The 27,142-nt window shown below is 40.1% G+C and overlaps 1 protein-coding gene across 3 annotated transcripts; it reads left to right on the top strand.

The window, feature by feature from the left end:
- Nucleotides 1-280: 280 nt before the first annotated feature.
- LOC134602555 (aldo-keto reductase family 1 member C1-like) lies at nucleotides 281-27,142 on the top strand. 3 transcript variants are annotated; one of them, XM_063447528.1, is made up of 9 exons: nucleotides 281-439; nucleotides 12,020-12,187; nucleotides 14,122-14,238; nucleotides 15,612-15,689; nucleotides 18,893-19,015; nucleotides 20,163-20,272; nucleotides 20,522-20,687; nucleotides 23,642-23,724; nucleotides 26,807-27,142. In XM_063447528.1, the coding sequence occupies exons 1-9, from the start codon at nucleotides 350-352 to the stop codon at nucleotides 26,847-26,849; spliced, it is 978 nt and encodes a 325-aa protein (XP_063303598.1). In that variant the 5' UTR covers nucleotides 281-349; the 3' UTR covers nucleotides 26,850-27,142. The 3 variants fall into 3 exon arrangements, with proteins under 3 accessions (XP_063303598.1, XP_063303600.1, XP_063303599.1); XM_063447530.1 differs by lacking the exons at nucleotides 281-439; nucleotides 12,020-12,187; nucleotides 14,122-14,238 and adding an exon at nucleotides 15,100-15,332 and having other exon boundaries at nucleotides 26,807-27,141; XM_063447529.1 differs by lacking the exons at nucleotides 281-439; nucleotides 12,020-12,187; nucleotides 14,122-14,238; nucleotides 15,612-15,689 and adding an exon at nucleotides 17,878-18,001.

Genomic DNA, 27,142 nt, shown 5'->3' with positions numbered 1-27,142 from the left:
GAGCAAAGTTAACAGGTGTTTGCTTAACACTTTCAGCGCCAGAGACTACTTGCTGCAATACAAATAATGGAAGGTGTGACACAATGACTGAGCAAAATATATAAAATAAACTAAATACATAGCAGTCTAACGACTGTAGCACACAGCCCATGGTTAACAACACATACACATAATGAAAATAACTCTCAATCTCTCCCCTGTTTTCCAAAAGTGTCTGGGCTGTCTCTGGGCAGGCAGGCAGAGGGTGGAGTTTGGATTTTGATCTTAATATAAACCCCTGTAAAAGCTAAGGCATTGGAGTGAAAGCATATACTGTATCCTGTATCAGTACAGGTTCCTAGACTAAATCATGGCACGAACACCAGATGCATATTTTGTGTTGAATGATGGGTACAAAATGCCAGTGGTTGGATTTGGCACCTATGCTCCCCCGGAAAGGGTGTGTATCTTAGCTCAATTCACTTTTAAGAACTTTATATTGTGGTGGTGGTCTGTTTTTATTTATTTATTTATTTATTTATTTATTTTTTAATTTTTTTTTACATGTACTTGTTTTAGTTACCTTAATTTACTGTATTTTAAGTATATTTCTAAAATGTAAATTGAACTATAATGATCAGAGAACATTAATCTTAAGCATCGTATAGGCATATTTTTTAAACAATGTCTGCTTTAGGAAAGTAACCAGTTTAAATGTAGATAGCAGATTGTAATATTTTCACTAAACAATGTATCGGTAGTTAAATTGAAAACATTAGTTAAAAATAGCTGATTTGAAAATGGTCTTAAACCGAGCTGTTGTATTATATTTTGTTCCTGCAGTCTTCATTTCATCCAACACATTCCAGGTTTATGCACTTTTAAAAGAGTCCCCAAATAAGTTGTTTACCTGCTCCCTAGCAGTGTATGTGTGTGTGTGCTTGCGCAGGGGTGGACTGACACCTCACAGGGACCCAGGGAAATAGGACATCAAGGACCACCTCTTAGGGCAAGGATTTTTGTCTTCTACTCCATAGTGAGGTTTTCACACATATTTTACATGCACGCTGCCCAGCACCCAGAACGGCTGCGTGAGAGCGACATAGTCATGACACCAACAACCGCAGGGTCGTCGAAAAAAGAGCCAGATTAGCCTTTAAGAGGTTAATCTAACAAAAACAGTGTTTTAATAAAACACTGTTTTTGATAGGGTAACTTGCTGGCAGTGGGCGGCTGGGGAAGCAGGGGTAGTGTAGTGATAGGTAGCAGAGCAGGGGCACAGTGGGTAACTGGGAGCAGAGGCACAATGGGAAGGTGGGGGAGCAGGGGCACAGTTAGGCTGGGTGGGGGAGCAGGGGCACAGTTGGGCTGGGTGGGGGAGCAGGGGCACAGTTAGGCTAGGTGGGGGACCAGGGGCACAGTTGGGCTAGGTGGGGGTGCAGGGGCACAGTGGGTAGCTGGGGGAGCAGGGGGCACAATTAGGGTAGCTGGGGGAACAAGGGGCACAGTGGGTAGCTTAGGGAACAGGGGCACGGTTAGGTAGGGGAGCAGGGGGCACAGTGGGTAGGTGGTGGAGCAGGAGCACAGTTAGGCGAGGTGGGGGAGCAGGAGCACAGTTAGGCTAGGTGGGGAAGCAGGGGCACAGTGGGTAGCTGGGGGAACAGGGGCACAGTTAGGCTAGGTGGGGGGGCAGTGTGGTGGTAGGTGGGGGAGCAGGGGCACAGTTAGGCTAGGTGGGGGAGCAGGGGCATAGTTACATAGCTGAAAAGAGAGTTGCGTCCATCGAGTTCAGCCTTCCTCACATTTGTCTTTTGCTGTTGGTCCAAAAGAAGGAAATAAAAAAACAGTTTGAAGCACTTCCAATTTTGCCACAAGCTAGGAAAGAAATTCCTTCTTGACCCCAGAATGGCAGTCAGATTTATCCTTGGATCAACCAGTTATTACCCTACATTGAAAAATGATAAATATTTTGTTTTTGCAAGTATGCATCTAGCAGCTGTTTGAACATCTGTATGTACTCTGATAAAACCACTTCTTCAGGCAGAGAATTACACATCCTTATTGTTCTTACAATAAAAAAACCTTTCCTTTGCCTTAGACAAAGTCTTCTTTCTTCCAGTCTAAATGTATGACCTCGTGTCCTATGTAAAGTCTGGTTTGTGAATAGACTTCCACACAATGGTTAGGCTAGGTGGGGGAGCAGGGGGCACAGCTAGGCTAGCTTGGGGAGCAGGGGCAGTGTGGTGGTAGGTGTGGTAGCAGGAACTCCTTCCTGCTTCCCCTAACTTACCAGGCAGAGGGTTTGCCTGCCTGCCCCGCCCCACTTGCCGTGTAGCTCTGCCTCCACTTGTCGCTTAACTCTGCCCCCTTTGCCCTCACTGATAGACCCGAGTGGGATCAAAGGGGGCAGAGTTAAAAGGCGGGGTGGGCGGGGGGCGGGGAGCGGCCACGCTACACAGCACAGCCTGTATTAGCGGAGTGCTCTGAGTTCTCTCACACTGCTGTCTTCTCAAAAGTAACATACCTGTCTCTGCTACCAGGGGTGCTCCTTATCTTCTACACTCTGCAGGAGAGGAGAGCACAGGAAGTGATATCACTTCCCAGACCCCACCTCTGCTCACACAGATGACAACAGCGGAGATCACGGAGGAAAGCTGGCACAGAGAGAGGAGTATCTCTGTCAGGTCTCACTCAGAAGGCGTATGTGGGTGGTGTCACAGTGAGTTCGGTTGCCTAGGCCCCACAACCTATCACTGTAATATGTCTATGGAGTTTAGCCTCTTGGGTTATCTCCCCACTTAGCCAACGCATGGTTCACCAGAACCCCTGACTGCATTGGACACTCAGTCCATGACCGATGTGTTTGAGTGGTCAGTCTACCCCTGCCTGTGTATAGATGCTAATTTGTAAAAATTGAAAATTTGGAACATCTTTGGCCGTACTCAAAAAAACTACTTCTACTTCTTTATGTAATAAATTCTATGGTCTTAAAAAGATCTTGTGTATACCTTTAGAAATAAGGATGAGATAGATAGAGATATATATATATATATATATATATATATTTAGTTGCAAGAGAAAGTATGTGAACCCTTTGGAATGATATTTATTTCTGCACAAATTGGTCATAAAATGTGATCTGATCATCATCTAAGTCACAACAATAGACAGTCACAGTCTGCTTAAACTAATAACACACAAAGAATGAAATGTTGCCATGTTTTTATTGAACACATCATGTAAACATTCACAGTGCAGGTGGAAAAAGTATGTGAACCCTTGGATTTAATAACTGGTTGAACCTCCTTTGGCTGCAATAACTTCAACCAAACGTTTCAATTAGTTGCAGATCAGACGTGCACAACGGTCAGGAGTAATTCTTGACCATTCCTCTTTATAGAACTGTTTCAGTTCAGCAATATTCTTGGGATGTCTGGTGTGAATCGCTTTCTTGAGGTCATGCCACAGCATCTCAATCGGGTTGAGGTCAGGACTCTGACTGGGCCACTTCAGAAGGCGTATTTTCTTCTGTTTAAGCCATTCTGTTGTTGATTTACTTCTATGCTTTGGGTCATTGTCCTGTTGCAACACCCATCTTCTGTTGAGCTTCAGCTGGTAGACATATGGCCTTAAGTTCTCCTGCAAAATGTCTTGATAAACTTGGGAATTCATTTTTCCTTCAATGATAGCAATCCGTCCAGGCCCTGACGCAGCAAAGCAGCCCCAAACCATGATGCCCCCACCACCATACTTCACAGTTGGGATGAGGTTTTGATGTTGGTGTGCTGTGCCTCTTTATCGCCACACATAGTGTTGTGTGTTTCTTCCAAACAACTCAACTTTGGTTTCATCTGTCCACAGAATATTTTGCCAGTACTGCTGTGGAACATCCAGGTGCTCTTGTGCAAACTGTAAACGTGCAGCAATGTTTTGTTTGGACAGCAGTGGCTTCCTCTGTGGTATCCTCCCATGAAATCCATTCTTGTTTAGTGTTTTACGTATTGTAGATTCGCTAACAGGGATGTTCGCATTTGACAGTGACTTTTGTAAGTCTTTAGCTGACACTCTAGGATTCTTCTTCACCTCATTGAGCAGTCTGCGCTGTGCTCTTGCAGTCATCTTTACAGGACGGCCACTCCTAGGGAGAGTAGCAGCAGTGCTGAACTTTCTCCATTTATAGACAATTTGTCTTACCGTGGACTGATGAACAGCAAGGCTTTTGGAGATACTTTTATAACCCTTACCAGCTTTATGCAAGTCAACAATTCTTAATCGTAGGTCTTCTGAGAGCTCTTTTGTGTGAGGCATCATTCACATCAGGCAATGCTTCTTGTGAAAAGCAAACCCAGAACTGGTGTGTTTTTTATAGGGCAGGGCAGCTGTAACCAACACCTCCAATCTCATCTCATTGATTGGACTCCAGTTGGAAGACATCTCACTCCAATTAGCTCTTGGAGATGTCATTAGTCTAGGGGTTCACATACTTTTTCCACCTGCACTGTGAATGTTTACATGGTGTGTTCAATAAAAACATGGCAACATTTTATTCTTTGTGTGTTATTAGTTTAAGCAGACTGTGATTGTCTATTAAATAAATACAGTAAAAAAGGCTGCGCACAAATATAAAATCCAATGGTTAAACAAAAAAGGAGAGAATTAGTCCAGCTATTATGTCCTTACAAGTGTCCTTGGATGTTGAGGTCTTCTACTTGTATAGTGGTATCACTTGGTATGAAAGATAAAAAGGAACAAGGAACAACCAATGGTGTAGTACGTAAAATTCAGGTATAGGTGTGAAAAGTAATAGTATAAAACTCACATTTACCAGAGCTAATGTCCAGCTCTGGAGTGAAGTGCGTACAGCGGTTTGATCCCCGCTTATGGGATATAAGGCAGGTTCCTCTCCGTGAGTGGTTTTCAATTCTCGGGATAAAAAGAAGAAACAGCCAATAGTGCTCACTGTATGGCAATATGAATAAGAATAATAATAAAATGTACTTACAAAATAAGAGCAGACACACTGCTCTTTGATGACAGCTTGGGTGGATTGATCCCCACCTAAGGATTTCTTTGAGTACAGGAAACTTCCAGGAGTATTCAAGGTTTTTTATAAAACCAGTAAAAAATGATAAAAATAACAATAAAAAGCCAGGGTAAAATAGAAGTTATGTGTCTATAAAAAAGATAATTGGCACAAACAAATGACCAAATAATACTTTAATATATAAAACACAATATTTTAAATATCCATAACGCGTTTCGTCACTCAAGGACTTTTTCAAATGGAATAACATGTTTCTCCTGGCAGGTAGATATTATATAGGAACTTAATTATTTGAATTTTGGCGCCAAAACTTGGTCCATCCAATCAGAATTAAAAGCACGTTTAAAACTTAAAATACGTTAATAACTTAATAAAAGCTTAGTTTATAATATAACAACATGATTCTAATTAATATAAATCAAAAACGAGGGTAAAAAAGTATAGATTTAAACATTTCAAAATGGTCACATGACCATTCAATCAAGTGAAATGTACATAAATGAAGCTCACAGGCAATTAAAAGACGAAAATGTATACGAGCAACTTTTAACTGATCCCATTAAGAATATCCAAATTATTTTACTTAAATTTTTAAACAAGGGTCTAGATTTAAAAATTTTAAACAAACATGAATTTAATTTTTTAAATAATAAATTTCCTATTACCCCTGTTATTTATTTTCTTCCTAAAATTCATAAAAATGAAGAACATCCCCCAGGTAGACCTATTGTCTCTGGGATAGGATCACTTTTAAGCAACCTCTCACAATATATTGACACCTTACTCCAACCTTCGGTAAAACTTATGAAATCGTACCTAAAAGACTCTATGTCACTTTTAAATTTTTTAAATGATTTTACCTGGAATAATAATTTTATACTAGTCACCTGTGATGTCCAATCACTTTACACCATTATCCCCCATGATATTGGTTGCCAAGCTATAAAGGAAATTTTAACTCAAGAAGCTAGGATTCCTGGTATCCAAATCGATTTTATAATAGAAGGTATCAATATTATTTTAAAAAATAATTATTTCTGGTTTTTAGACTCTTTTTATCTACAAAGGAGAGGTACTGCCATGGGGACCAGGTTTGCCCCCAGTTATGCCAATTTGTTCATGGCTGACTGGGAAAATGAAGCCATCTGGGGCAACCATACCTGGCGGGCAAACCTGGTCTCTTATTTTAGATACATAGACGACCTTTTCTTTATCTGGGATGGACCAGAAAAACATCTTATTGATTTTATCAATCATTTAAACACCAACAATAGAGGCATTATCCTTACACATGAATTCAGCAAACAATCCATCAATTTTTTAGATCTTAATATTTTTATTAAAGAAGGCCAACTCCAGACAAAAACTTTCTTCAAAAAAGTATGTGTAAACACAGTGATAGACAAATCCAGTTGCCACTATAAGCCTTGGTTAGAGAGTGCTCCTAAGAGTCAGTTTTTACGCCTCCGTAGAAATTGTTCTGAACTCATAGATTTTAATGAACAAGCAGAGGTTTTAAAAAACAAATTTATGGAAAAAAAATATTCAGAATCAGATCTAAATACCACAATTAATACAGTAAAACAAAAGGAACGAAATGAACTCTTGATATACAAAAACAAAGAAAATAATGAATATATATCACTTCCAGTTATTTTTAATTTTAATAATAAAAGTAACGATGTCAAAAAAATAATAAAAAAACACTGGCACATACTAAAACACGATGAGGTACTCAATCCCATTATACCCGCTCACCCAAATATTGTTTTTAGAGGAGCACCCAATTTTAAATCAATTTTAACTACAAATTTTACTAAAAAATCTCCTCCCAAAAATTTATCCTTTTTCCCTCAGACTAAAGGTTTTTACAGATGCAAATTATGTATTGTGTGTAAAACTGTGGATCATGTTATTTCATCTAAAGTTACAAAATTCATGTCTAATCAAACCAAAAAAGTGTATGATATTTATGATTTTATATGCTGCAATACTAAAAATGTTATCTATCTGCTCGAGTGCCCATGTGGCCTCCAATATGTGGGGATGACCACAAGGTGCCTAAAGATAAGACTGAGCGAACACTGCAGAAATATTAAAAATGGATACCTAAACCATACAGTATCCAAACATTTCATTATGCACAATAAAGACCCACGCCTATTAAAATGTGTTGGTATAAAAAAATGCTCTACCTCCTGGCGTGGAGGTGATATAAAAAAGTTACTTGGAAAAACAGAGATGGAATGGGTGTATAAACTTCAGACTCTTATACCCCATGGCCTTAATGCAGATTTTGACTTACATAATTTTTTATAAATATTTATATAATTTGATGCCTGTACCTTTAAAGCTAGATTTTATTGTTATTCCTTTTATTTACATATTTTATTTACATATATCCTGGTCTTATTGTTACCTGCTAATTACCCTTTTATTTAACCTGCCCATTTTATAAGTATTGGCCCTTTTTAATATAAGGTGTATTTGTTCCTTTAATTTAAATGTACTTATGTTTTTTCCTATATTATTCCCCTTATTTTACTAGTCCCCTGTGGGTATTTGCCTCTTAATTTTCCATTTTTCAACTACATTTCCCATAATCCATTTCGGCCTCTATTGCCGATAATCACGTGACCATTTTTTACTGTTCAAAAATAATATTTGGCATTTTCATTTTTTATAATCTATCTCTGAATTAGCAACAAATGAATATGGGTAAATACATGTTTAAATTTTAATGTAATGGGAAACGGCCGTTGCTCGCGGCCAAATTGTACTACATTTCCCACTGAGCATTGCGGCTATGCTTCCGAAAACCGGAAGTGACGCCGGTCATGTGACCATTTTAAAACTTTTAAACTTTTAAACCTCTAAATTCACACTTTCCTACCCTCGTTTTTGATTCATATCAACCAGAACTATGTTGCTAGATTATAAACAGAGCTCCCATTAGGTTATTTAATGGATTTTAAACTTTAACGCTCACGGCCAAATTGAACTACATTTCCCATTGAGCATTGCGGCTACACTTCCGAAATGCGGAAGTGATGCCGGTCATGTGACCATTTTGAAATGTTTAAATCTATACTTTTTTACCCTCGTTTTTGATTTATATTAATTAGAATCATGTTGTTATATTATAAACTAAGCTTTTATTAAGTTATTAACGTATTTTAAGTTTTAAACGTGCTTTTAATTCTGATTGGATGGACCAAGTTTTGGCGCCAAAATTCAAATAATTAAGTTCCTATATAATATCTACCTGCCAGGAGAAACATGTTATTCCATTTGAAAAAGTCCTTGAGTGACGAAACGCGTTATGGATATTTAAAATATTGTGTTTTATATATTAAAGTATTATTTGGTCATTTGTTTGTGCCAATTATCTTTTTTATAGACACATAACTTCTATTTTACCCTGGCTTTTTATTGTTATTTTTATCATTTTTTACTGGTTTTATAAAAAACCTTGAATACTCCTGGAAGTTTCCTGTACTCAAAGAAATCCTTAGGTGGGGATCAATCCACCCAAGCTGTCATCAAAGAGCAGTGTGTCTGCTCTTATTTTGTAAGTACATTTTATTATTATTCTTATTCATATTGCCATACAGTGAGCACTATTGGCTGTTTCTTCTTTTTATCCCGAGAATTGAAAACCACTCACGGAGAGGAACCTGCCTTATATCCCATAAGCGGGGATCAAACCGCTGTACGCACTTCACTCCAGAGCTGGACATTAGCTCTGGTAAATGTGAGTTTTATACTATTACTTTTCACACCTATACCTGAATTTTACGTACTACACCATTGGTTGTTCCTTGTTCCTTTTTATCTTTCATACCAAGTGATACCACTATACAAGTAGAAGACCTCAACATCCAAGGACACTTGTAAGGACATAATAGCTGGACTAATTCTCTCCTTTTTTGTTTAACCATTGGATTTTATATTTGTGCGCAGCCTTTTTTACTGTATTTATTTATCTTATTTCAAAGGGTTTGAGGGATTCCCTTTTTTTAAGGTTGCTGCCAAAAGTTATCTAGCGCTGTCTTATTCTTTTTATCTGTGATTGTCTATTGTTGTGACTTAGATGATGATCAGATCACATTTTATGACCAATTTGTGCAGAAATCCATATCATTCCAAAAGGGTTCACATACTTTTTCTTGCAACTGTATATACTCAATACAGCTAAGTACAGCTAATTATTTTGTGTAGATGACTACATGAAATTTAAAAAAAATTCCAACTCCTATTTTTTACTACCTGCAAAATCATGTATTTTGTAAAACAAATGTATGATACGTTTTTTTAAATTAAATTACGATAAACCCTTAAGAAGGTTTTTTTGTTTTAGTTTTTCCAGCTACTCTGACCTTAAGTTTGAAATTCACTTCTAATTCTCACTTTAGTAGATAAACCTGTTAATTTTCAAAAGTATTGCAGTGTGCAGAAGGTCGACATTCCTGGGATGATTGGGCATGTCCTACAAACACAGCACACAGACACATTCACAACTTTTAACCTCCTTCATTACCAAGATGAATTCAATAACATAAATAGGTATGATGCTGAAGCATGTACTATGGCAAAATTATGCCATCTCAGGTTCTGGAGATATTCATAAACCTTTTGGCTAGCAGACTACCATATATACTCGAGTATAAGTTGAGTTTTTCCAGCACATTTTTTGTGCTGAAAAACCCCAACTCGACTTATACTCGAGTCACTGTCTGTATTATGACAATTTACATTGCCATAATACAGACTGGGGGCTGGCAGAGAGCGCTTACCTCTCCTGCAGCTCCTGTCAGCTCCCTTCTCCTCTGTGCCGGTCCGGTTAGCTCCCCTGTCAGCTCCCAGTGTAAGTCTCGCGAGAGCTGCGGGGTCATAGTGCGGCCACGAGACTTACACTGGGACTTGCAGAGGGAGCTGACCGGACCGGCGCGGAGGAGAAGGGAGCTGACAGGAGCTGCAGGAGAGGTAAGTTACAGCTTCCTGCCAGACCCCTCCACTGAACTGCCAATGCCACTGTACCACCAGGGAGTGAGAGCCCCCCTCCCTGCCATGTATCAAGCAGGGATGGGGGCCGAAAAAAAAAATATATATATATATAATATTACAAAAAAAAAATTAATAAAAAAAAAAAAATAATAATAAAAATGCCCACCCCCCACCAAGGCTCTGCAACACACACACACACACACACACACACACACACACACTGCATTCATGCACTCATATATACACACACTGTAAATAAATATTCAATTAAAAATTTTTTAGGATCTAATTTTATTTAGAAATTCACCAGTAGCTGCTGCATTTCCCACCCTAGTCTTATACTTGAGTCAATAAGTTTTCCCAGTTTTTCGGGGTAAAATTAGGGGCCTCGGCTTATATTCGGGTCGGCTTATACTCGTGTATACACGGTAGTTATTTTATAAGTATAAGAAAAGAGAGAAACTGTGTGTATCGATCTCACACAATGTGGGAATCGAACGCACAGAGGTCAGTATGGTGGTTCCAGATCCACCAGAAGGGGCTTGTACCCCAGATATTGTAAAGAAACGAAAAAGACAAAATTAGAGTCTCCAGGGAAGGAGGCTCAAATCTGGTTTTGAATAACAAAGTAAAGGACAATAATAATAGTAAAATATATACTATAGGTAAATGGTAAAACAGCACGGAGTGATGTTACTGGGGGAAAAAAACTCACCTAATTGTCACATATAGCTGTTCCAAAGAAGTGCCAAAATAAACGCTTTAATATGTAGAAAAGAGGCACTCTAAATGGAACAATTACAGTGAAACTCTGTGTAACTGCCCTATGGTCTATACTTCATCCTTATATATAGACATTATCATTGTCCCTCCTTCTGTTTCACTGTAATTGTTCCATTTAGAGTGCCTCTTTTCTACGTATTAAAGCGTTTATTATTTTGGCACTTCTTTGGAACAGCTATATGTGACAATTAGGTGAGTTTTTTTTCCCCCACTAACATCACTCCGTGCTGTTTTACCATTTACCTATAGTATATATTTTACTATTATTATTGTCCTTGACTTTGTTTTTCAAAACCAGATTTGAGCCTCCTTCCCTGGAGACTCTAATTTTGTCTTTTTAGTTATTTTACAATGATGTCTCCAGAAAGCTTCAATGACATTGTTTTCCCACAATAGCAAGCTTCAATATTGTTTATCTTTTTTAAATTTGCACAAATTTGGTTTACAGATGGGGCAAAGGGTAGGTTTAGAGTTAGGACTAGGGCAGGAGTAGGCAGCCTTCGACATTCCAGATGTGGACTACACCCCCCATCATGCTTTGTTAGCATTATGGGTCTAAGAGCATTACATGAGATGTAGTCCATAATATCTTTAGTGCTAAAGGTTGCTTAAACAAGGTATAGTTAGCGTTTCATTAATTATAATGTATCTCCCTGGTCAAGACTGGTGGGAGTTACACTTCCAGACAGCAATTGCTATTTGTAACTGCCACCTTAGGCGTACGCACGGGGTGTGCCTGGGCATAGCCTAATCCCCGCGGCACGCCTATGGATTGAGACCGGCAGGGGAGATCTTAGGATCTCCCCTGTCGGCTCATGCTGAGCTTGTGCTATCCGAGCACCGGCTCTGCTCTAAGCCTCCCTCCCCACCGGCCCACTGCAGCATGGCAGGAGAGGACCTGGGGAGCTCTAGCCAGCAGCTCCGCCGGGTTCCTCTCGCGAGATCTGAGCGTTGCCGCGGTAACGCTCAGATCTCGCGAGAGTGAACTCTAGCCCCGCAGGCTAGCGTTCACTCTCCACTGGACCACCAGGGATCCCCATTTGAATGTCCCTTTAAATCAATAAATAGCAGACAAAGCCTCCCATACAGAATTATAGGGGCCATTAGCCATTACTTAGCAACTGACTGATTTCAGTAGGTGCAGCCAGAAACTTTTCACAACACTATGAAAAAGAGAGCCAAATTCAAATGTTTCTTTCATTTTAGTATTCCAAAAGCCTAGCAGAAGAAGGTACAAAGGTGGCCATTGAAGTTGGATATCGTCACATTGATGGTGCTTTTATATATGGTAATGAGGTTGAGGTCGGCCGTGCTATAAGGGCAAAGATTTCAGATGGGACAGTCAAGAGAGAAGACATATTCTACACTGGAAAGGTAACTGTTTTGTTTTGTTTTGGCATGTACTTTATTAGTAGTAGTAGTAGTAGTATTTATATAGTGCCAGCTTATTCCGCAGCGCTTTACAATAAAAGGGGAATTTACCAAATGAGACAATAACAAAATGTAACAGGACCAATAAGTAGTTGAGGACCGTGCTCAAACAAGCTTACAGTCTAGAGGAGGTGGGGTATAAAAACACAATAGGAAGGGTATTGAGAAACAGAAAATAGACATGGTGGGAAAGTAGCAGAACTGGAGGTGAGAGTGGAGTGTGGCCCTTAAGGAGAGGGCAAGAGGAAGATTTGACAGAAAGAAGTTACTCTTGGAGGCCATAAGCATTCCTGAAAAGATGGGTTTTGAGGGACTTATTAAAAGGATTGAAGAATAGGGGAGAGCCTGACAGTTCCAAAGGAAAGGAGCTGCCCGTGTGAAGTCTTTTAGGTGTGAATTTGCAGTAAGGGTGCGAACAGCAGACAGGAGAAGGTCACCAGTAGAGCGGAGAGACAGAGAGAGGGCATACCTATGAATCAATGAAGAAATGTAAGAGGGGCTAGACTTGGTTAGAGCTTTATAGGTAAGGGTTAGTATTTTAAATTTACACCTTTAGGGTACAGGAAGCCAGTGTAAGGATTATCAGAGAGATGAGGTGTGAGAGGAGCGACAGGAGAGAAAGATTAATCTTGCAGCAGCATTTATCAGATTGTAGGGAGGCGGTACGGCTTCTGGGGAGACCAATTAGGAAAGAATTACAGTAATCAATGCAAGAGATTACTAGAGCATGAACAAACTCCATGGCAACATCTTGAGTAAGAAAGGAGTGTATGCGGGCAATGTTTTTAAGTTGGAATCAACTGAGCATTAGGCGCAAAGGTGGCCTAGGGATGCCTTTTTTGGGGATGGGTATGACAGTAGCATGCTTAAGGGGAGCAGAGATAATACCAGATGAAAGAGAGCAGTTTAGGATGTGTGTTAAGGATGGTACAAGACAAGGGGTGAGAGCTCTGATGAGGTAGGAAGGTCCTGGATTAAGCGTACAGGTGGTGGGACAAGAGGAGAGGAGAAGTGCAGCCACCTCCTGTTCAGTAGCTGGAGCGAAGTCTTGGAGGGTAGGGGTGGTATGGTCCAAGTGAGGTTGAGTTAGAGAGGTGTGAAGGGGGGGGAATTCCTTAATCTGTTTAGTAAAGCTATCAGCTGAAAGATTAGTTTGTGGGGTGGCCACAGCAGGGCGAAGAAGAGTTAAAAGTATTAACCCCTTAAGGACACCTGACATGTCATGATTCCCTTTTATTCCAGAAGTTTGGTCCTTAAGAGGTTAAAGAGATGCCTAGGATTGCGGGAGCATGAACTAATGAGAAAAGAGAAGTAGCAAGGGTGAGGGCTGCACTGTATGAGTGCAAGACAAATTTATAGTGTAGAAAGTCTGACAAGGTGCGAGACTCCTCCAGCTGAACGGGAGCATCTCTGCAGGTAGCGGGTTGACTTAGTGTGCCACGGTTGGATGCGCGCCCTCCTTGAGGAGCGTGCTTGGAGCGTGGCTGCAGCGTCTAGGGCAGAGGTGAGGGTAGCATTATATGGAGAGATAGCCAGAGAGGGACAGGAGAAGGTAGGGATGGATGAGTTTGGAATGGAGATCAGCTGAGGGTTGCTGGAGGTTAAGACAATATAGATTCCTTCTGAGTTGCGAGGGTTAGGTTGAGGATATTGGGTGTGGGGTCACTCAATAACAAATGATGCATTTGAAATTGTATTATTTGCTCTGTAAATCTAGTATATTACCAGTTTTAGTTTATATGACTAATTTGATATTGGCAGTTGTACCCATTATATATTTTTAAGATGCAATTTAATAACCATGTAATATTATTTATTTATTTATTACTTTATCTATTGTATATTTTATTGTAACTTTTCACAATTTGCCTTTTCAGCTGTGGAGCACATTCCAAACCCCAGAACTGGTTCGCCCAGCTGTTGAAAAATCCCTGAAATCACTTGAATTTGACTATTTGGATTTGTTCATTATTCACTCGCCTGTAGAACTCAAGGTTTGCTTGTCTGATGACTATCAATTTGAATTAAAATGTTGTTATAGTATTTTATGATTTAAAATGTCCAACCTTGTTAACCACTTAAAGGAACACTCCAAGTACCATAACCACTGCATGAAGTTTGACTCCTAGGCAGATTGAGAAAAAAATCCTTCTGGCCAAAGTCACTGTACCAATTATGTTGTATAATTCCTCTCTCACTTCCAATACTTCCATTTGGTATCCCTTGAAAGTAACTCAGTCATAACAGTCTGTGTTATGTAAAAATAATGAATGCAGTATCCTTGTGTCAACTCTTCAAAGAACTAACATATCATTTTATCCCCTTGTCCAGATAAGTCTTGTACTACTAAGGTATTATACCCGATACTGAAATTAAACAGTCGGAACCACATTTCTTATCAGAGAGAAACTTTACTTAGAACCTGCCCAATTAGATATATACAGAAGAACATAGTAAAAGAGTTTTTTAGTGTTACAAATTTAAAACACATGCATAACACTCAAACATTCCTTCTATCTAATATCTGTTGTATTGTGTATGTGCTGCGTATGGTGTGTCTTATATGTTATGAGTTACTTCTATATTTAAAGGGATTGGTCCCCATGTTGCAAATGCTGCCACTTCTTAAGCCAAGTTGATGTGTAAATGTAATTTATTTTACCCAAGGCACAAAGTGTCATTTTATTTACTTGTGAACTCTCTCTCAGGGCTTGTCCCCAAAGTAACCTATAGGTGTGAACACACACTCTTAAATCAATCACAGAGATGCATAATCGCAATATTTTTCCCAAAACATAGGTGGGCTGGTGAGGGTAGATAAGTGCCAGGAGCCTTGGCCAGTTTTCCATGTAGTCTAGTCAGCCTCCAAGGCTTGATAACAGAGCTGCAGGAATAGTTATAGAGGGTGTTAAATTCAGTGCTGTCCCAGCTCCTCCATTGTCTGTGTGTGAGGCAGGGGATCATTTTCCATCTGCTCACTAACAGCGTCTCACACAGGAAAATGCTTTGCAGGAGCAGTAGGGACAACACTGAGTGATACGCACTGTATAACAACAACGTCTGCAGTTCTACTATCAATCAAATGAGCGTGAGTGCTTTGCAAATAACCAGACTTCACATGCCTGTACACTGTAGAAATTCCATCACTCAAAGCCTAAACGTGGAAAAAAAACTTCCTTTACCTTAACCCTAGGTTTAACTCCTCTTAAAAATGAAATATTCAATGTGACACAAAATTGTATGCCCACTCTATCCCTGAACCTAATGATTCTGTGAATATGATTTTATTGAGTGGCTCCTGACCTTTAAAGAGGTAAGTGAGAATCAGAGCCATATAAATTATCTGTGTACTATTTTCATTCTTTAGCCTGGAGATGATCCTTTTCCAACTGATGAAAATGGAAAAGCTATTTATAACAACACAGACATTCGAGATACGTGGAAGGTAGGAATTTTTTTGTGTTTTCTGGCTTGGTATATTTCATCAACAGACTGTGTATCATGTGGGTAGAGACTGTGAAGTTCAAATAAATATCATACCTAGAGAATGTCGAAGTTTGAAATAGTTGACAAAACCAGCATAAAAGAGCACATTTTTATGATGGAATTTTGATTAGCAGCATGGGTGGCCAGCTTTATCTGGTAATTAAAAATGCAGAATAGCTTTCTATATCAATAAATACAATAAAGCAATTTACAAAAACCTAAATGCCTTATAATAGTTTATAACCTTCAAAACAAATTAGTAATGCAATATATGACTATGAGCCAAGCCAGGGTTCTCTCATGCGGAAGACTGTGTAGCTATTTTGTTTAAAATATACTTTGTCTTTTCACATATTTTGTTTGTTTTCATCTCTCTTTATTGCTGTGTGAATTTGGATCAGTATTTCTCATTCATTTTGGCAGATACGTTGAGGAAGGGGTAAACGTTATTTGAGCAAATTGCTTTATTTTTTACATTACTTTCTCTAGTAATTATTTATATTTAAGTGCTCTCCTTATTGAATTAATTCTTAAAATGACACCCCACAAAATGTTCTATCTACAGATGCTAACTCCACAAGTCACTCTCAATAACTAAAAGAAGATGATCCCTAGCAATGGGTCTGCCTTTCTTTTTTTCTTATTTTTTTATCTTGATTTCATTGACCTTTATTTTATTTAAATTATTTTATTTTTGTGGTCAGCTTAACATCTGAGCATATCACAACTGTAAAGTGAAAATATCAACGCTTACATGAGTGGTGCAACAATCACTCCACAAGTATAGTAACGACCTGTTGTTGTTTTTTTTACATATATTAACTGCGAGACCCTGCGTGTCTGTAGTCAATAGCTTTAACAGTGAATCAGGGGGACAGGTACAAGGCTTTGTGTACCTGCAGCTTGACAAAGCAACGTGCCGACTGCGTGTTTCGCATACGGCACCGATATGCGTTCGCTTTCTGCATGTAAGCTACTCGTAACTTTGGTCGGCTCCAGGCAGGAGAGTATGTAGTAAAGGCTCAGAGCAGAGACTGAACGTGTGAGGGAACATGTACTGCAAGAAAGGGGAATTTGGCATGTTCAGTCTGGCTTATGGGGGGGTTCACAACTGGGCAGTATGCACGTCACATACTTACAGAGCCAGAGTGCTTGGGAGACTTAAAGTCCAACACCGAAGTATGAAAAAGTAAACCATAATGCGTTTAACAGTAGTGTCAGCTGCCCTTGGCGTCAGGTAGGAGAGTCAGTAGTCTCCGGTGCTGCCCGTCTGGGCACAAAGGGAGTGATTCTCTCCACCGTCTAGGATGATTGTGCGTTCTTCTTCACGGTCCCCATCGGTAAACCTAATGGAGGAACGTTGTTGCCTCTGAAATGTGTCAGGAGATGCATCTGGTCGTTCCTGTCCACCATCAATCGGTGCAGGCCACACTTGTATGGGATGGAGTGTTCTCTCAGTAGTTGCGTAACTGGTCAGAGCGCTCTCCGCCAGGTGAGGGTACCTCTAGAAAACTCTTTTGTAAAAGACTAGGTGTGCGCCCTCGAAGGGTATTGTGGGAGAGCTTTTAACAGCGCCCATGAGCATCCCTCGGTCTGAGTCCTTTGCAAACTTCAGCAATACATCCATAGTTGCGTCTTTGGGAGACGGAAGCAGGTATCCACCACAAGCTGTTTTGGTGGCATGAGTGTGGCAATAAGCCTCCTGCAGTAATGGGGTAGTTCAGCATTTTAAGATGGTGTCGGGGACGCCACGTATTCTCACATTGCGTGCTTTAGCCCTGTCTTCCATGCTAGCCAGTTGTGCGGTCAAATCGTCTCATCTCTTTTGTAGTGAACCAAGAGCAGCATCTGTGGCATATTGTGCCAGTTTGGTGCCACCTGTCTCCCTCCACCGCTTCCACTCTGCCAGTGAGTGTTGTGACGTCTTCCCGAACTAGGGCCATATCTGCCTGGAACATGGCTTTAATGTCCTGCCTCAATGCTTGTATGTCTGCTTTAGTAGAGAGGGCACAGTCACCCTCCTCCAGAGGTGTCTGGGATACAGAGCGTACCTGGGATGGGGCAGGAGGCAGGTCCTGGAGGCTGTCGTTGTCCGACGAAGCAAAAAAGTAGGCCCCAGCCGGCGCCATCTTGGAAGGCGCTGGCCGCGAGGTTGGCTGCATGTACGCACCAATGTCTCTGGTATCAGAGCCCAGATCCGCCCGGTGCTTTTTCTTTTTTTTTTTCCCCCATGGGTTAAGGAGTCCAGGGAGCCCCACCGGACCCTTGTGGGTAAGTAATTGGCTGCAAAAAGCCTCGTTAGTCGGGGCATGCTTACGGAGCTGCACAGTAATGCGTCCTGCTCGATCGGGTGCTGGCTCCACCCCCCCTCAACATTTATTTTCATTTTATTTGAATAAGTAAAATGGTTCAGACATGGTTAGAGGTTTTTCTAATGCATTTATAATTGTAAAATGAGTTGTTTGTTTTTTAATAAAGTATATAATATCTTTATCTGAAAGCCCTCTAAACAGGTTCATAATTATTTTGATTCTTAAGATTAATTCACTTTATTTCTCTGTCCCTTTACTGAAAGGCAATGCCATGCATTTATACAAAAGTGCTATATAGGTTATCAGCCTATATGTGAAGTGGAGTGCTTACAAGAAAAAAAATAAGCATGCATGTTTAGTTTACCCCTCTTTAGTGTAATAATGCACGAGGTATAGAAAAAAATGGAACTTAGAAAAGTGGTTCTGAATCTTTTTGTTTTATGGATGATAATTATAACAACTTACATGGTCATGAGCCTGTAAGAAACTGTCTCAGTTAGTAATGTCGGTATGCTCTTAAAGGTAGCATCACACCTTTCCTTGGATAAGGATAGAAGTACTCCAAATATGAGTAAGAACGGGAAAAAAAAAATGTTTTATTCCTCATTTCACACTTTTATCCTTATTTTTGTATCTTATAAGCGCTCCAGTTCACATGTAGGCTGATAACTTATATAACACTTTTGTATTTTGTTATTTAGATGTGGGGAGGGGTTATTCCCACTCAGATGTTTCAGAGCTGCTTTGTTCACCAATTAAATATTTAAGCACTATATACACACATTTCATTGTTAAGAGGATCACCTGGTTGTATAAATGCCATGCATTTACTATTCTTTCTATTTTATAGGCTTTGGAGGATTGTAAAGATGCAGGACTGGTTAGATCTATTGGTGTGTCAAATTTTAATAAAAGGCAGCTCGAATTAATTCTAAATAAGCCAGGACTAAAGCACAAACCAGTTTGTAACCAGGTAACAACAACTATTTCCTTGATAACTTCCTTCTCCTATTGCTACAGTGGTCTCACTTTCCTAAATATTCTTTTACATCTGATAATAAAGTGGTTGGGTTGTTTTCACTTGGGGCTACACTGTACCGTGCAACAAACTGTCAGCGTTCATTCATTAATGCCATAGTTTAAACTGCTCTGTAATTTTCTTAAATGGACACTCACTATAGTCACCAGAACAACAACAGCTTAATGTAGTTTTCTGGTGAGTATAGTATGTCCCTGCAGGCATTTCCATGCAAACACTGCCTTTGCAGCACTCCCTAGGGACACCTCCAGTGGTTGTCACTCAGACGGCCACTAGCGGTGATTTCTGGGTTAGTGCTGCACGCTGCATGTAGGCACCAAACGTTCCCCAAAGAGATGCATTGATTGATGAGGAGATGTTGATTGGCAAGAAAGGCGTTCAAACTACCCCCTAATCTCAGCCAATTCAATGCATTCCTATGAGAAATCACTGGAATGGCTGAGATTGTCAATTTTGATTATCTCAGCCATGGAGGTGATCAGGGCCAGAGCCAGCGTGGGTATACCCACGCGGTGCTGGAATAAAAGTAAGTTTATTGCCTTTTTAAAGGAGGTATTGGGGGCCAGCCACTAAAAGTGTTTTTAACACTATAGTGTCAGGAATACACATTTCTATTTCTGACCCTATAGTGTTCCTTTAATAATCAGGTTAGTTTGAGTCTGTTGTGAGTAAGCAGCAAATGAACTTTTCAATATTTTGGCCTGAGTTAAATTGTTGGTTTTATAGAGGAACTTCCTTGGTTTATTTAGTGAAGGTTCACCATCAGAATATAATTAAAATGTGCTGTATTATTGAAGAGCTGTATCACAGGTATTATTGTATGCACTGTGATAGAGATATCTCTCTCTCTCTCTCTCTCTCTCTCTCTCTCTCTCTCTATATATATATATATATATATATATATATATATATATATATATAGTCCCTTTTTATATCATATGCCAAGCTGTCAAGATCAAGGAAGAAATGCCGAAGCAAGCATGCCTGAAAATACTATAGTTTTGTACCATATTAAGAAATGTTCCCCTCACACGCCTATCATTATCTTGTATATATCTAAATTAACAAGTTTCATCCGTAGGTGGAATGTCACATCTACCTGAATCAGACCAAGTTGCTCGAGTTCTGCAAGTCTAAGGATATTGTGCTTGTGGCATACAGTGTTCTAGGGTCCAGCAGGGCTGAAAAGTGGTAAGGAAATAGCATGAACATTTACATTTTTAGTACATACCTAAAATGCTGTCAAATCCAAGATAATATATTGATTGTTCCAGAATGTTAACCAAACACAATTGCTCACCTTTAATGAGGACCACTTTAGAATTGGGTCTTTTTTCTACATAATTACCCGAGTTGCTGCCAGGTAACTGCTTTAGCATTGACCTCTCAAAACAGATTCATGATAGGAGTCATTCAAACATTTTTTTTCAACACTTACAGGGTAGATGCAAATTCTCCTGTTCTCCTCGAGGATCCTGTTTTAAATGCAGTTGCTAAAAAGCTCAGCAGGACTTCGGCCCAAATAGCCATGCGCTATTTACTTCAGAGAGGCATTGTTGTTCTGGCAAAAAGCTACACCCCAGAGAGGATTAAACAAAATTTCCAGGTAAAAGAAAAATCGATCACTATGATCAAATAATAATTATTACATTCAATAGTGTCACACTCTGAGGCACTGTTGCCTCTCAATCAGCTGTCAAAATTCTGTAAACATCCTTGGCACTGAACTTTCAAAGCATTTTTTTTTTTTATATAAAAGAACTTTAATAATATAAAGTTATATAAAAAAAAAATTAGATTTGGAAATTCGTCTCAGGATAAATTTAATTGTGTCCAAATTCAGGCTGATTGGATGATCGCCCAAAATTCTGGATTCTGAACCACTATGTGCCAGAATCTCGAGGAAACTGACATGCATGAGCCCAAACAAGTTTAGTTCAGTGCAGTTCTTGATTCTGAGTCATTACCTGGAATGGAGAAGTGGCTGTGTGGGTGTGGGGTCTGGGTCATTGATTCTAGTATGAGACTAGTTTTAGTTTCCTTCTGTATATAGCTTGCAGCTTCGGCCAAAAGCACTTGAATCACTTTTGAGTGGGAAATAGGAGATTGGCAGGCATTTTATCATTGATCCTGGTGTGAAACTAGCTTACCAATATACAGTTGTTAACAGATTTTTTTAAATTGTTTAACTGAAGAAATTCCTATTTATTTTATTTTTTAATTTTTTTCTGAGTGTGTGCAATTCCAATATGTGTTATGCAAGCATATGAGTAGCAAAGCACTGGGCAGTGTTTTCCAAATGTCAAACACATAAAAATAGAGATATAATACACAGAGCTGGGCTCAATACAAATAGATTTTTACAATACACATAGCTGGGTAGACCGCAGAGATACACATACATAAGGTAGAGCTGAGTAAAATAGTGAGACATAAAACACCAATCTGGGCACCATGATATACAACTGGCAAAATAATGAATCTGCAGTGGTAATATAGAGCCAGGAAGTAGCTGACATGGTTTACATAATTAACAATCATTACAGATTAAAAAAATATTGAAATCAGAATAAGCTCAGTTCTCTGAGTCACGGCCCCAGTCCTGGAGTTTGATGCTTCCCCACTTTTTAACTAGCCACAGCATGAGTGTCTCAGGTCTCAGCTGTAGAGTGACTGAACACTTTAAAGGGATTCTCTAGTGCCTGTAACCTGTTTTCCTGGCACTGTAGAATCCTGCAGTGCCCTCCTTCTTCCCGCCCCCATCCCATGTCGTCAAAGGGGTTAAAACCCCTTCAGTCCCTTACCTGAATCCAGTGCTGATGTCCCTCGGCTCTAGATTAGGCTCCTCCCCCGCCGACGTCTGCAATGGCCCCGCTTGCATTAGGATCTTACCATAAGAAAGCATTATTCAATGCTTTCCTATGGGGATTCCGGTGATCCTGGAGGTCCTCATGCAAAGTCGTCTAAGAAGCCGGAAGTCCCTCTAGTGGCTGTCTGGTAGACAGCCACTAGAGGAGGACTTAACCCGCAAGGTAATTATTGCAGTTTATAATTGGTAGTTGGCACCCAGATCATTTCAATGGGCTGAAGTGGTCTGGGTGCCCACAGTGTCCCTTTAAAGAAGATTGTGGGTAAATGCAGTAGGAGTTATTAAAACTATTAGTGAGAAGCAGTACAGTGCTGTGTGTCAGAAATGTCCCTCCTCCTGCCCCCCCCCCCCACCCGGGCTTCTCTGGCTTTATATATATATATATATATATATATATATATATATATATATATATATATATATATATATATATTTGAGCAAATTCCCTTGCTTGTTCAGCCCTCAGTCACTGGGACTATTGGGGAGAGATAAAGAGTCTGCTTCCACTGATCTCACCTTTTTCTAACTTCTGCTACTGCTACCACTATCATAGCAGCTCCTTCTACCACAGCTATTTTGAGCTTTACAGCTTCTGTGTTTTATAATGCTCAAAACCAATCAATTTAATGCCATTTTCTGCTAACCCCCTTCCCCACTAGACTCAATAAAGGGAGCGCTCTGCAGAGACTTTATTTTTGTCATTAGTGTCACTCTTTACTGAAGAGGCAAAGCAGAGTACCACCGTAGTGTCCACAATGTCTGGTCTGGTTTTGGTGGAGGTGACGAATGTAGTGATAATGATATTGCTCTTTGCCCCATCACTCCAGTAAAAGTCTGTACCATGGGGAAATTTTCTATGTACACGTATTCATCTGCACATAAAAATGTGGTTAATGGCATTTACTGTCCTGACAGGAAAAGTTGTGCCGAGCAACATTACTGTCCTGAAGGGAAAAGTTGTGCTAAGCAGCAATCAAGCACATGGAAACCTGGTCATTGCTTTTGGGGTCAAAGGCCGGTCATGGCCAATCAAATCCACAGGAGGGTTTGTGCTGAGCAGCAATCATGCACACCTGGTAATTGCCTTTGGGGTCAAAGGCTGGTTACAGCCAATCGGATCCATGACAGGGGTATTTAAACTCAACTCTCCTCTTGCTCATTGCCCTGTTGTGGTTTCATGCATGTGGCTATCTGAGAGTGCGTTCCTGATCTTGATTTTCTGGTATTTGACTTTGGCTTTGTTTTGACTTCCCTGATATCTGGTATCCTTGACTTTTGGCTTTACCTCATCTTTGTGTCTGATTCTGTGTCCCTGACCTCGGCAAGTATTTTGACTATTTTTGGAGACGCTAAGTACGGGCATTCTAAGGTCTTGATATGCAAGTTTTGTCCTGCCTAGGGCAGCACAAAACCAGGATACACCACGGGATCAGAGTTGTGGGACAAAGCTAGAATTTTACATGCTTTTATCGAAAAGTGCTATTTAGTTTACTAATTTTCACAACAAGTCTGTCCTTCCTGGTAGCTTGTGTGAATGTAGTGGTGCCACTAGTGATGACCACACTACAGTGATGTCCCCAGTGATGAAATTGTTTGTTTTTATTACCTATGGTAACTCATTCATTTTTTTATTTTTCTTAGTATCTGTGATTCTATCTAATAATATATATTCAATATTATGTCTTCTTTAGGTATTTGACTTTGAGTTAAGTGCTGAAGAAATGAAAACTCTCGATGGACTTAATACAAACATGCGATACATTGAAACTAAACAGTAAGATTTTTTTTTTTATTTCTAGAATGATGCAAACTATAACTAGTTTATAATCGTATTGTATTAGTAGTTCTCAAGCACACCATTTAAATGTGCAGAGTTGAGAATAAAAGGTTAGTGCTTGATTTAAACATGATAAATGAACCATTCACTATTGCATGGTATCTTTGTATGCCGCTAGATAGTTAATGTGTCATTTCAGTGGTGGCCAGTTGTACAAATGTTATGTTCAGAAGGGCTTTATGTGTTGTCTCTATGCATATCATATGTAGCAGTATTCCATATTGTGCACACGGAGTATAGCAGTGTTTTGTGTTCAGGGATTCAACAAGATATGTTTAAGATGTGCCCATTGCTTATTTTGTGTAAGAATGCTGGTCAGCAAATAATAATTTTGAATCCTCACTAGTTTAGTCACAAATGCAGCTGGTTAACTAGCATAACTTTTTATATCTTCAGTGGAACATTGGTGGCAATTGCTAAAAGGTAGCACTTTTTCTTTTTTGTAAATATGTTTTTTATTTTCCGTGACAAAAATAGAGAGGCATAAAGCATTTATTATAACGTATTCTTTATTGTTTTCAAATAGTATAGGGATACAGAAAGGAAGCGGGGGGAGGGGGGGGGGGGGGTCAAAAGGGTTTGTTTGACATGACATAGTTAACTTCATTGCACAGCATAGTTTACATACGTAGGGTATCGGTCCAATACATATTATAACCTGTAGTGTGTTTTAACTGTTCGGTTTGGACGAAGGTGTGTGTGGTAAGTTCCACTTAGGGGAATGATGTTGAATTAGTCTTTGTTCCAGTATGTGTTAGTGTGTTGTACGTCCTACGACTAGGTTCCGTTGATAGTGGTATATCAGAACCATGTATGTGGTGTTCTCGCTTAGTTCTAGTTCAGTGGGAGATGTGACGTTCCATGTCTTTATGAACTAGCTCTTGGAAGATATCAGTTTGTCGTTGTGCAAAGGTCTATGGGTCAGGTGCATGCTGTCACCTCCTATTCCAAGTTCGTAGCTGAGGGTTGGGAGGAGGGGGAAGGGGGAGGGAGAATAAGGACAGAGAACCTGGTGAGGGTATCGGACGCGGTTCTGGTGTATGCTGTCTTTGTCGGGGTCGTCTGAGGGTTGGAATTTGTCTAGGGTCATTGTAGTCGTGTGGTGTGATAGTGTTGCGTATTAGTGGAGAGCAGGCTCTCCTACTCTTAGTGGTGGGGGTTGCGTGAGTGTTGACTTATGTTAGCCTCTTTTCGCATTAGGCTGAGTGGCTTGTGGAGTGGCTCCTGTTCGCTAAGTAGGTGCGCAACATCACGGCAATGGTGGGGCTCAGTTTCCCAATTTTCAGTTGGTTCCACATGTGGAGTTCATAGTCCACTGTCGTTGACATCAAAGCTGTAATTTCCTGGATTGAGGGAAGAGTGGAGGTCTTCCAGTTTCTGGCTATAAGAGTAGAGACTGTACTCAATATGAGGTATATCATTTTTTTCGCTGGTTTGGGGATGGTATCAGGGAATGATCGTAAGAGGATTGTTTTCGGGTCGTGGGGCAGGGTACATTCTGTAGTTTCTTGTATCATGATTTCCGTTGTTTTCCAAAGTTCATTTACAGTGTTGCAGGTCCACCACATATGCAACATCGTGCCTCTATGCGAATTGCAACGCCAACAGACGTCTGTTGTTTCGGGGTACATGGTGCGTAAGCGGGAGGGCACCAGGTACCACGTGTATAGTAGCTTGCGTGCCGTTTCGAGGTGGGTTGCACAGGAGGACAGACCCTCGTGTGCCGTGAAGATTTTCTTCCATTCTCGTGGGGGGATTGTTTCTTGGAGATCTTCCTGCCAGTCTTTCATGAATTTCCAAGTGTCTTCTGTTTTGGGGTTTGCTAGGTTGTCATAGCATATGGATAGTGCTTTTTTCGGGGGTGAAGCTGACATGCATTGCATTTCGAACCTCGTCACTGTGGTTCGTAGCGTCTGTCTTCTGTCATAGACCAAGAGGCATAAAGCATTTAGACTCGCAGATCTAGGTGTTGTCCTTAAAGCTTGAATAACAGTTATATCGCGGGCGCGCAGGCCCAACAACAAGTTGGACACGCAGGTCCATTGTAGCATCAGTTATGGGAACCTCTTGCATATGGGCTCTTTGGCCCTTCTTCAATATTTTATCTTTTTGTCAATATATATTTTTATGTGGATGTTGTCAAGAATTTCAACAGGTATAACCAACAGTGCGGACGCGCAGGTCCAAGTAATAAAGAGCAAAGAAATATTCCGGTGTTAAGCAAGACACCTATATGTTGTCATGTTTCAATGGTATTGGACTCGCAGGTCCTTATTTGTATACTATATGCTAGGCGTACCCCCGACTTCCCAGTGCTCGTGCTATTTCCGGATCTAGCGGTCGTCTTGGGGTTTTCATTAGGGGTCTCTTGCGCTAAGGGTGGGTGACCCTCGTCATGGGAGAGGGTGGGGGGGGAGGGGGAGAGGCAGAGCATAGTGTTTCTTGGAGCTGCTGGCGTCTCTGGCTATATAGGTCGATCTACGTCTCCCGTTCCCTTGTCTTTGACCGTCTACCCCTCATTGGTGTCTCTCTGTTGTGTGTGCTCCGGTTCAACGGTTCAGAATGTCTTCCCCCTCCCATGCCAGAGTGAGAGAGCCCCTTTTCACTCCTGTTTGTTTATTTTAGGGTCTCTATCCCTTGTAATACCAACCACGTCCCACATTCCATTAAATGAGTTTGCATTCAGAAGTCAGGAAAAAAAAACTATACTTGTGTGGGTACTCTCCTACCACAAATGTTGAGTTAGCATAACCGTTAGGAAAACAGTTGGGGCCATTTAATATTATTCAATATTCAAATAATATTAAAAAGAGTAAATGCAAAAGGAGATTTTTTTTTTTTTTTTTTTTTTTTTGTACCTTGGTAAAATAAATGAAATGTCTACTAAAAAAAATGAAAAAATTCTGGGACCTAGTACCTTCACCTCTAGTTCATAATTAGTAGTAACACTTTCTTATATTATATAAAGAATGTGATCATGCATCACTAATACGTTTTTGTGTTATCTCTATATCCTTAGGTGGCAGGATCACCCCAAGTACCCATATAATGATGAATATTAAAGAACATTACATTGTATAGCTGCATTCTACTGGTGGCAGAAAAAGGCTTGAGTTCTTTTCACTACTATTTCACCCAACTTGAAAAATCCCTGTAACTACTTCTGTCACTAGACTGTTAAAGAAGCCATAACTGTCCATCTTTTACATCAAGAATGATTTGAACATCCAGAATGCAGTGGGAACTGCTCTTGGAACAATGACTACTTATAGCTGTAGTTCTCATTTTCTAACCCATTTTAATTCTATAATGTGTTTTTCTTTTTTTTTTTTTTTCTTCATCTGAACTTACTGTC

The sequence above is a fragment of the Pelobates fuscus genome, chromosome 3 (assembly GCF_036172605.1).
Source record: "Pelobates fuscus isolate aPelFus1 chromosome 3, aPelFus1.pri, whole genome shotgun sequence".
Classification (NCBI taxonomy): Eukaryota; Metazoa; Chordata; class Amphibia; order Anura; family Pelobatidae; genus Pelobates; species Pelobates fuscus.
Note: the sequence above shows the minus strand (reverse complement) of the source record. Positions and strands in the feature narration are given on the sequence as shown.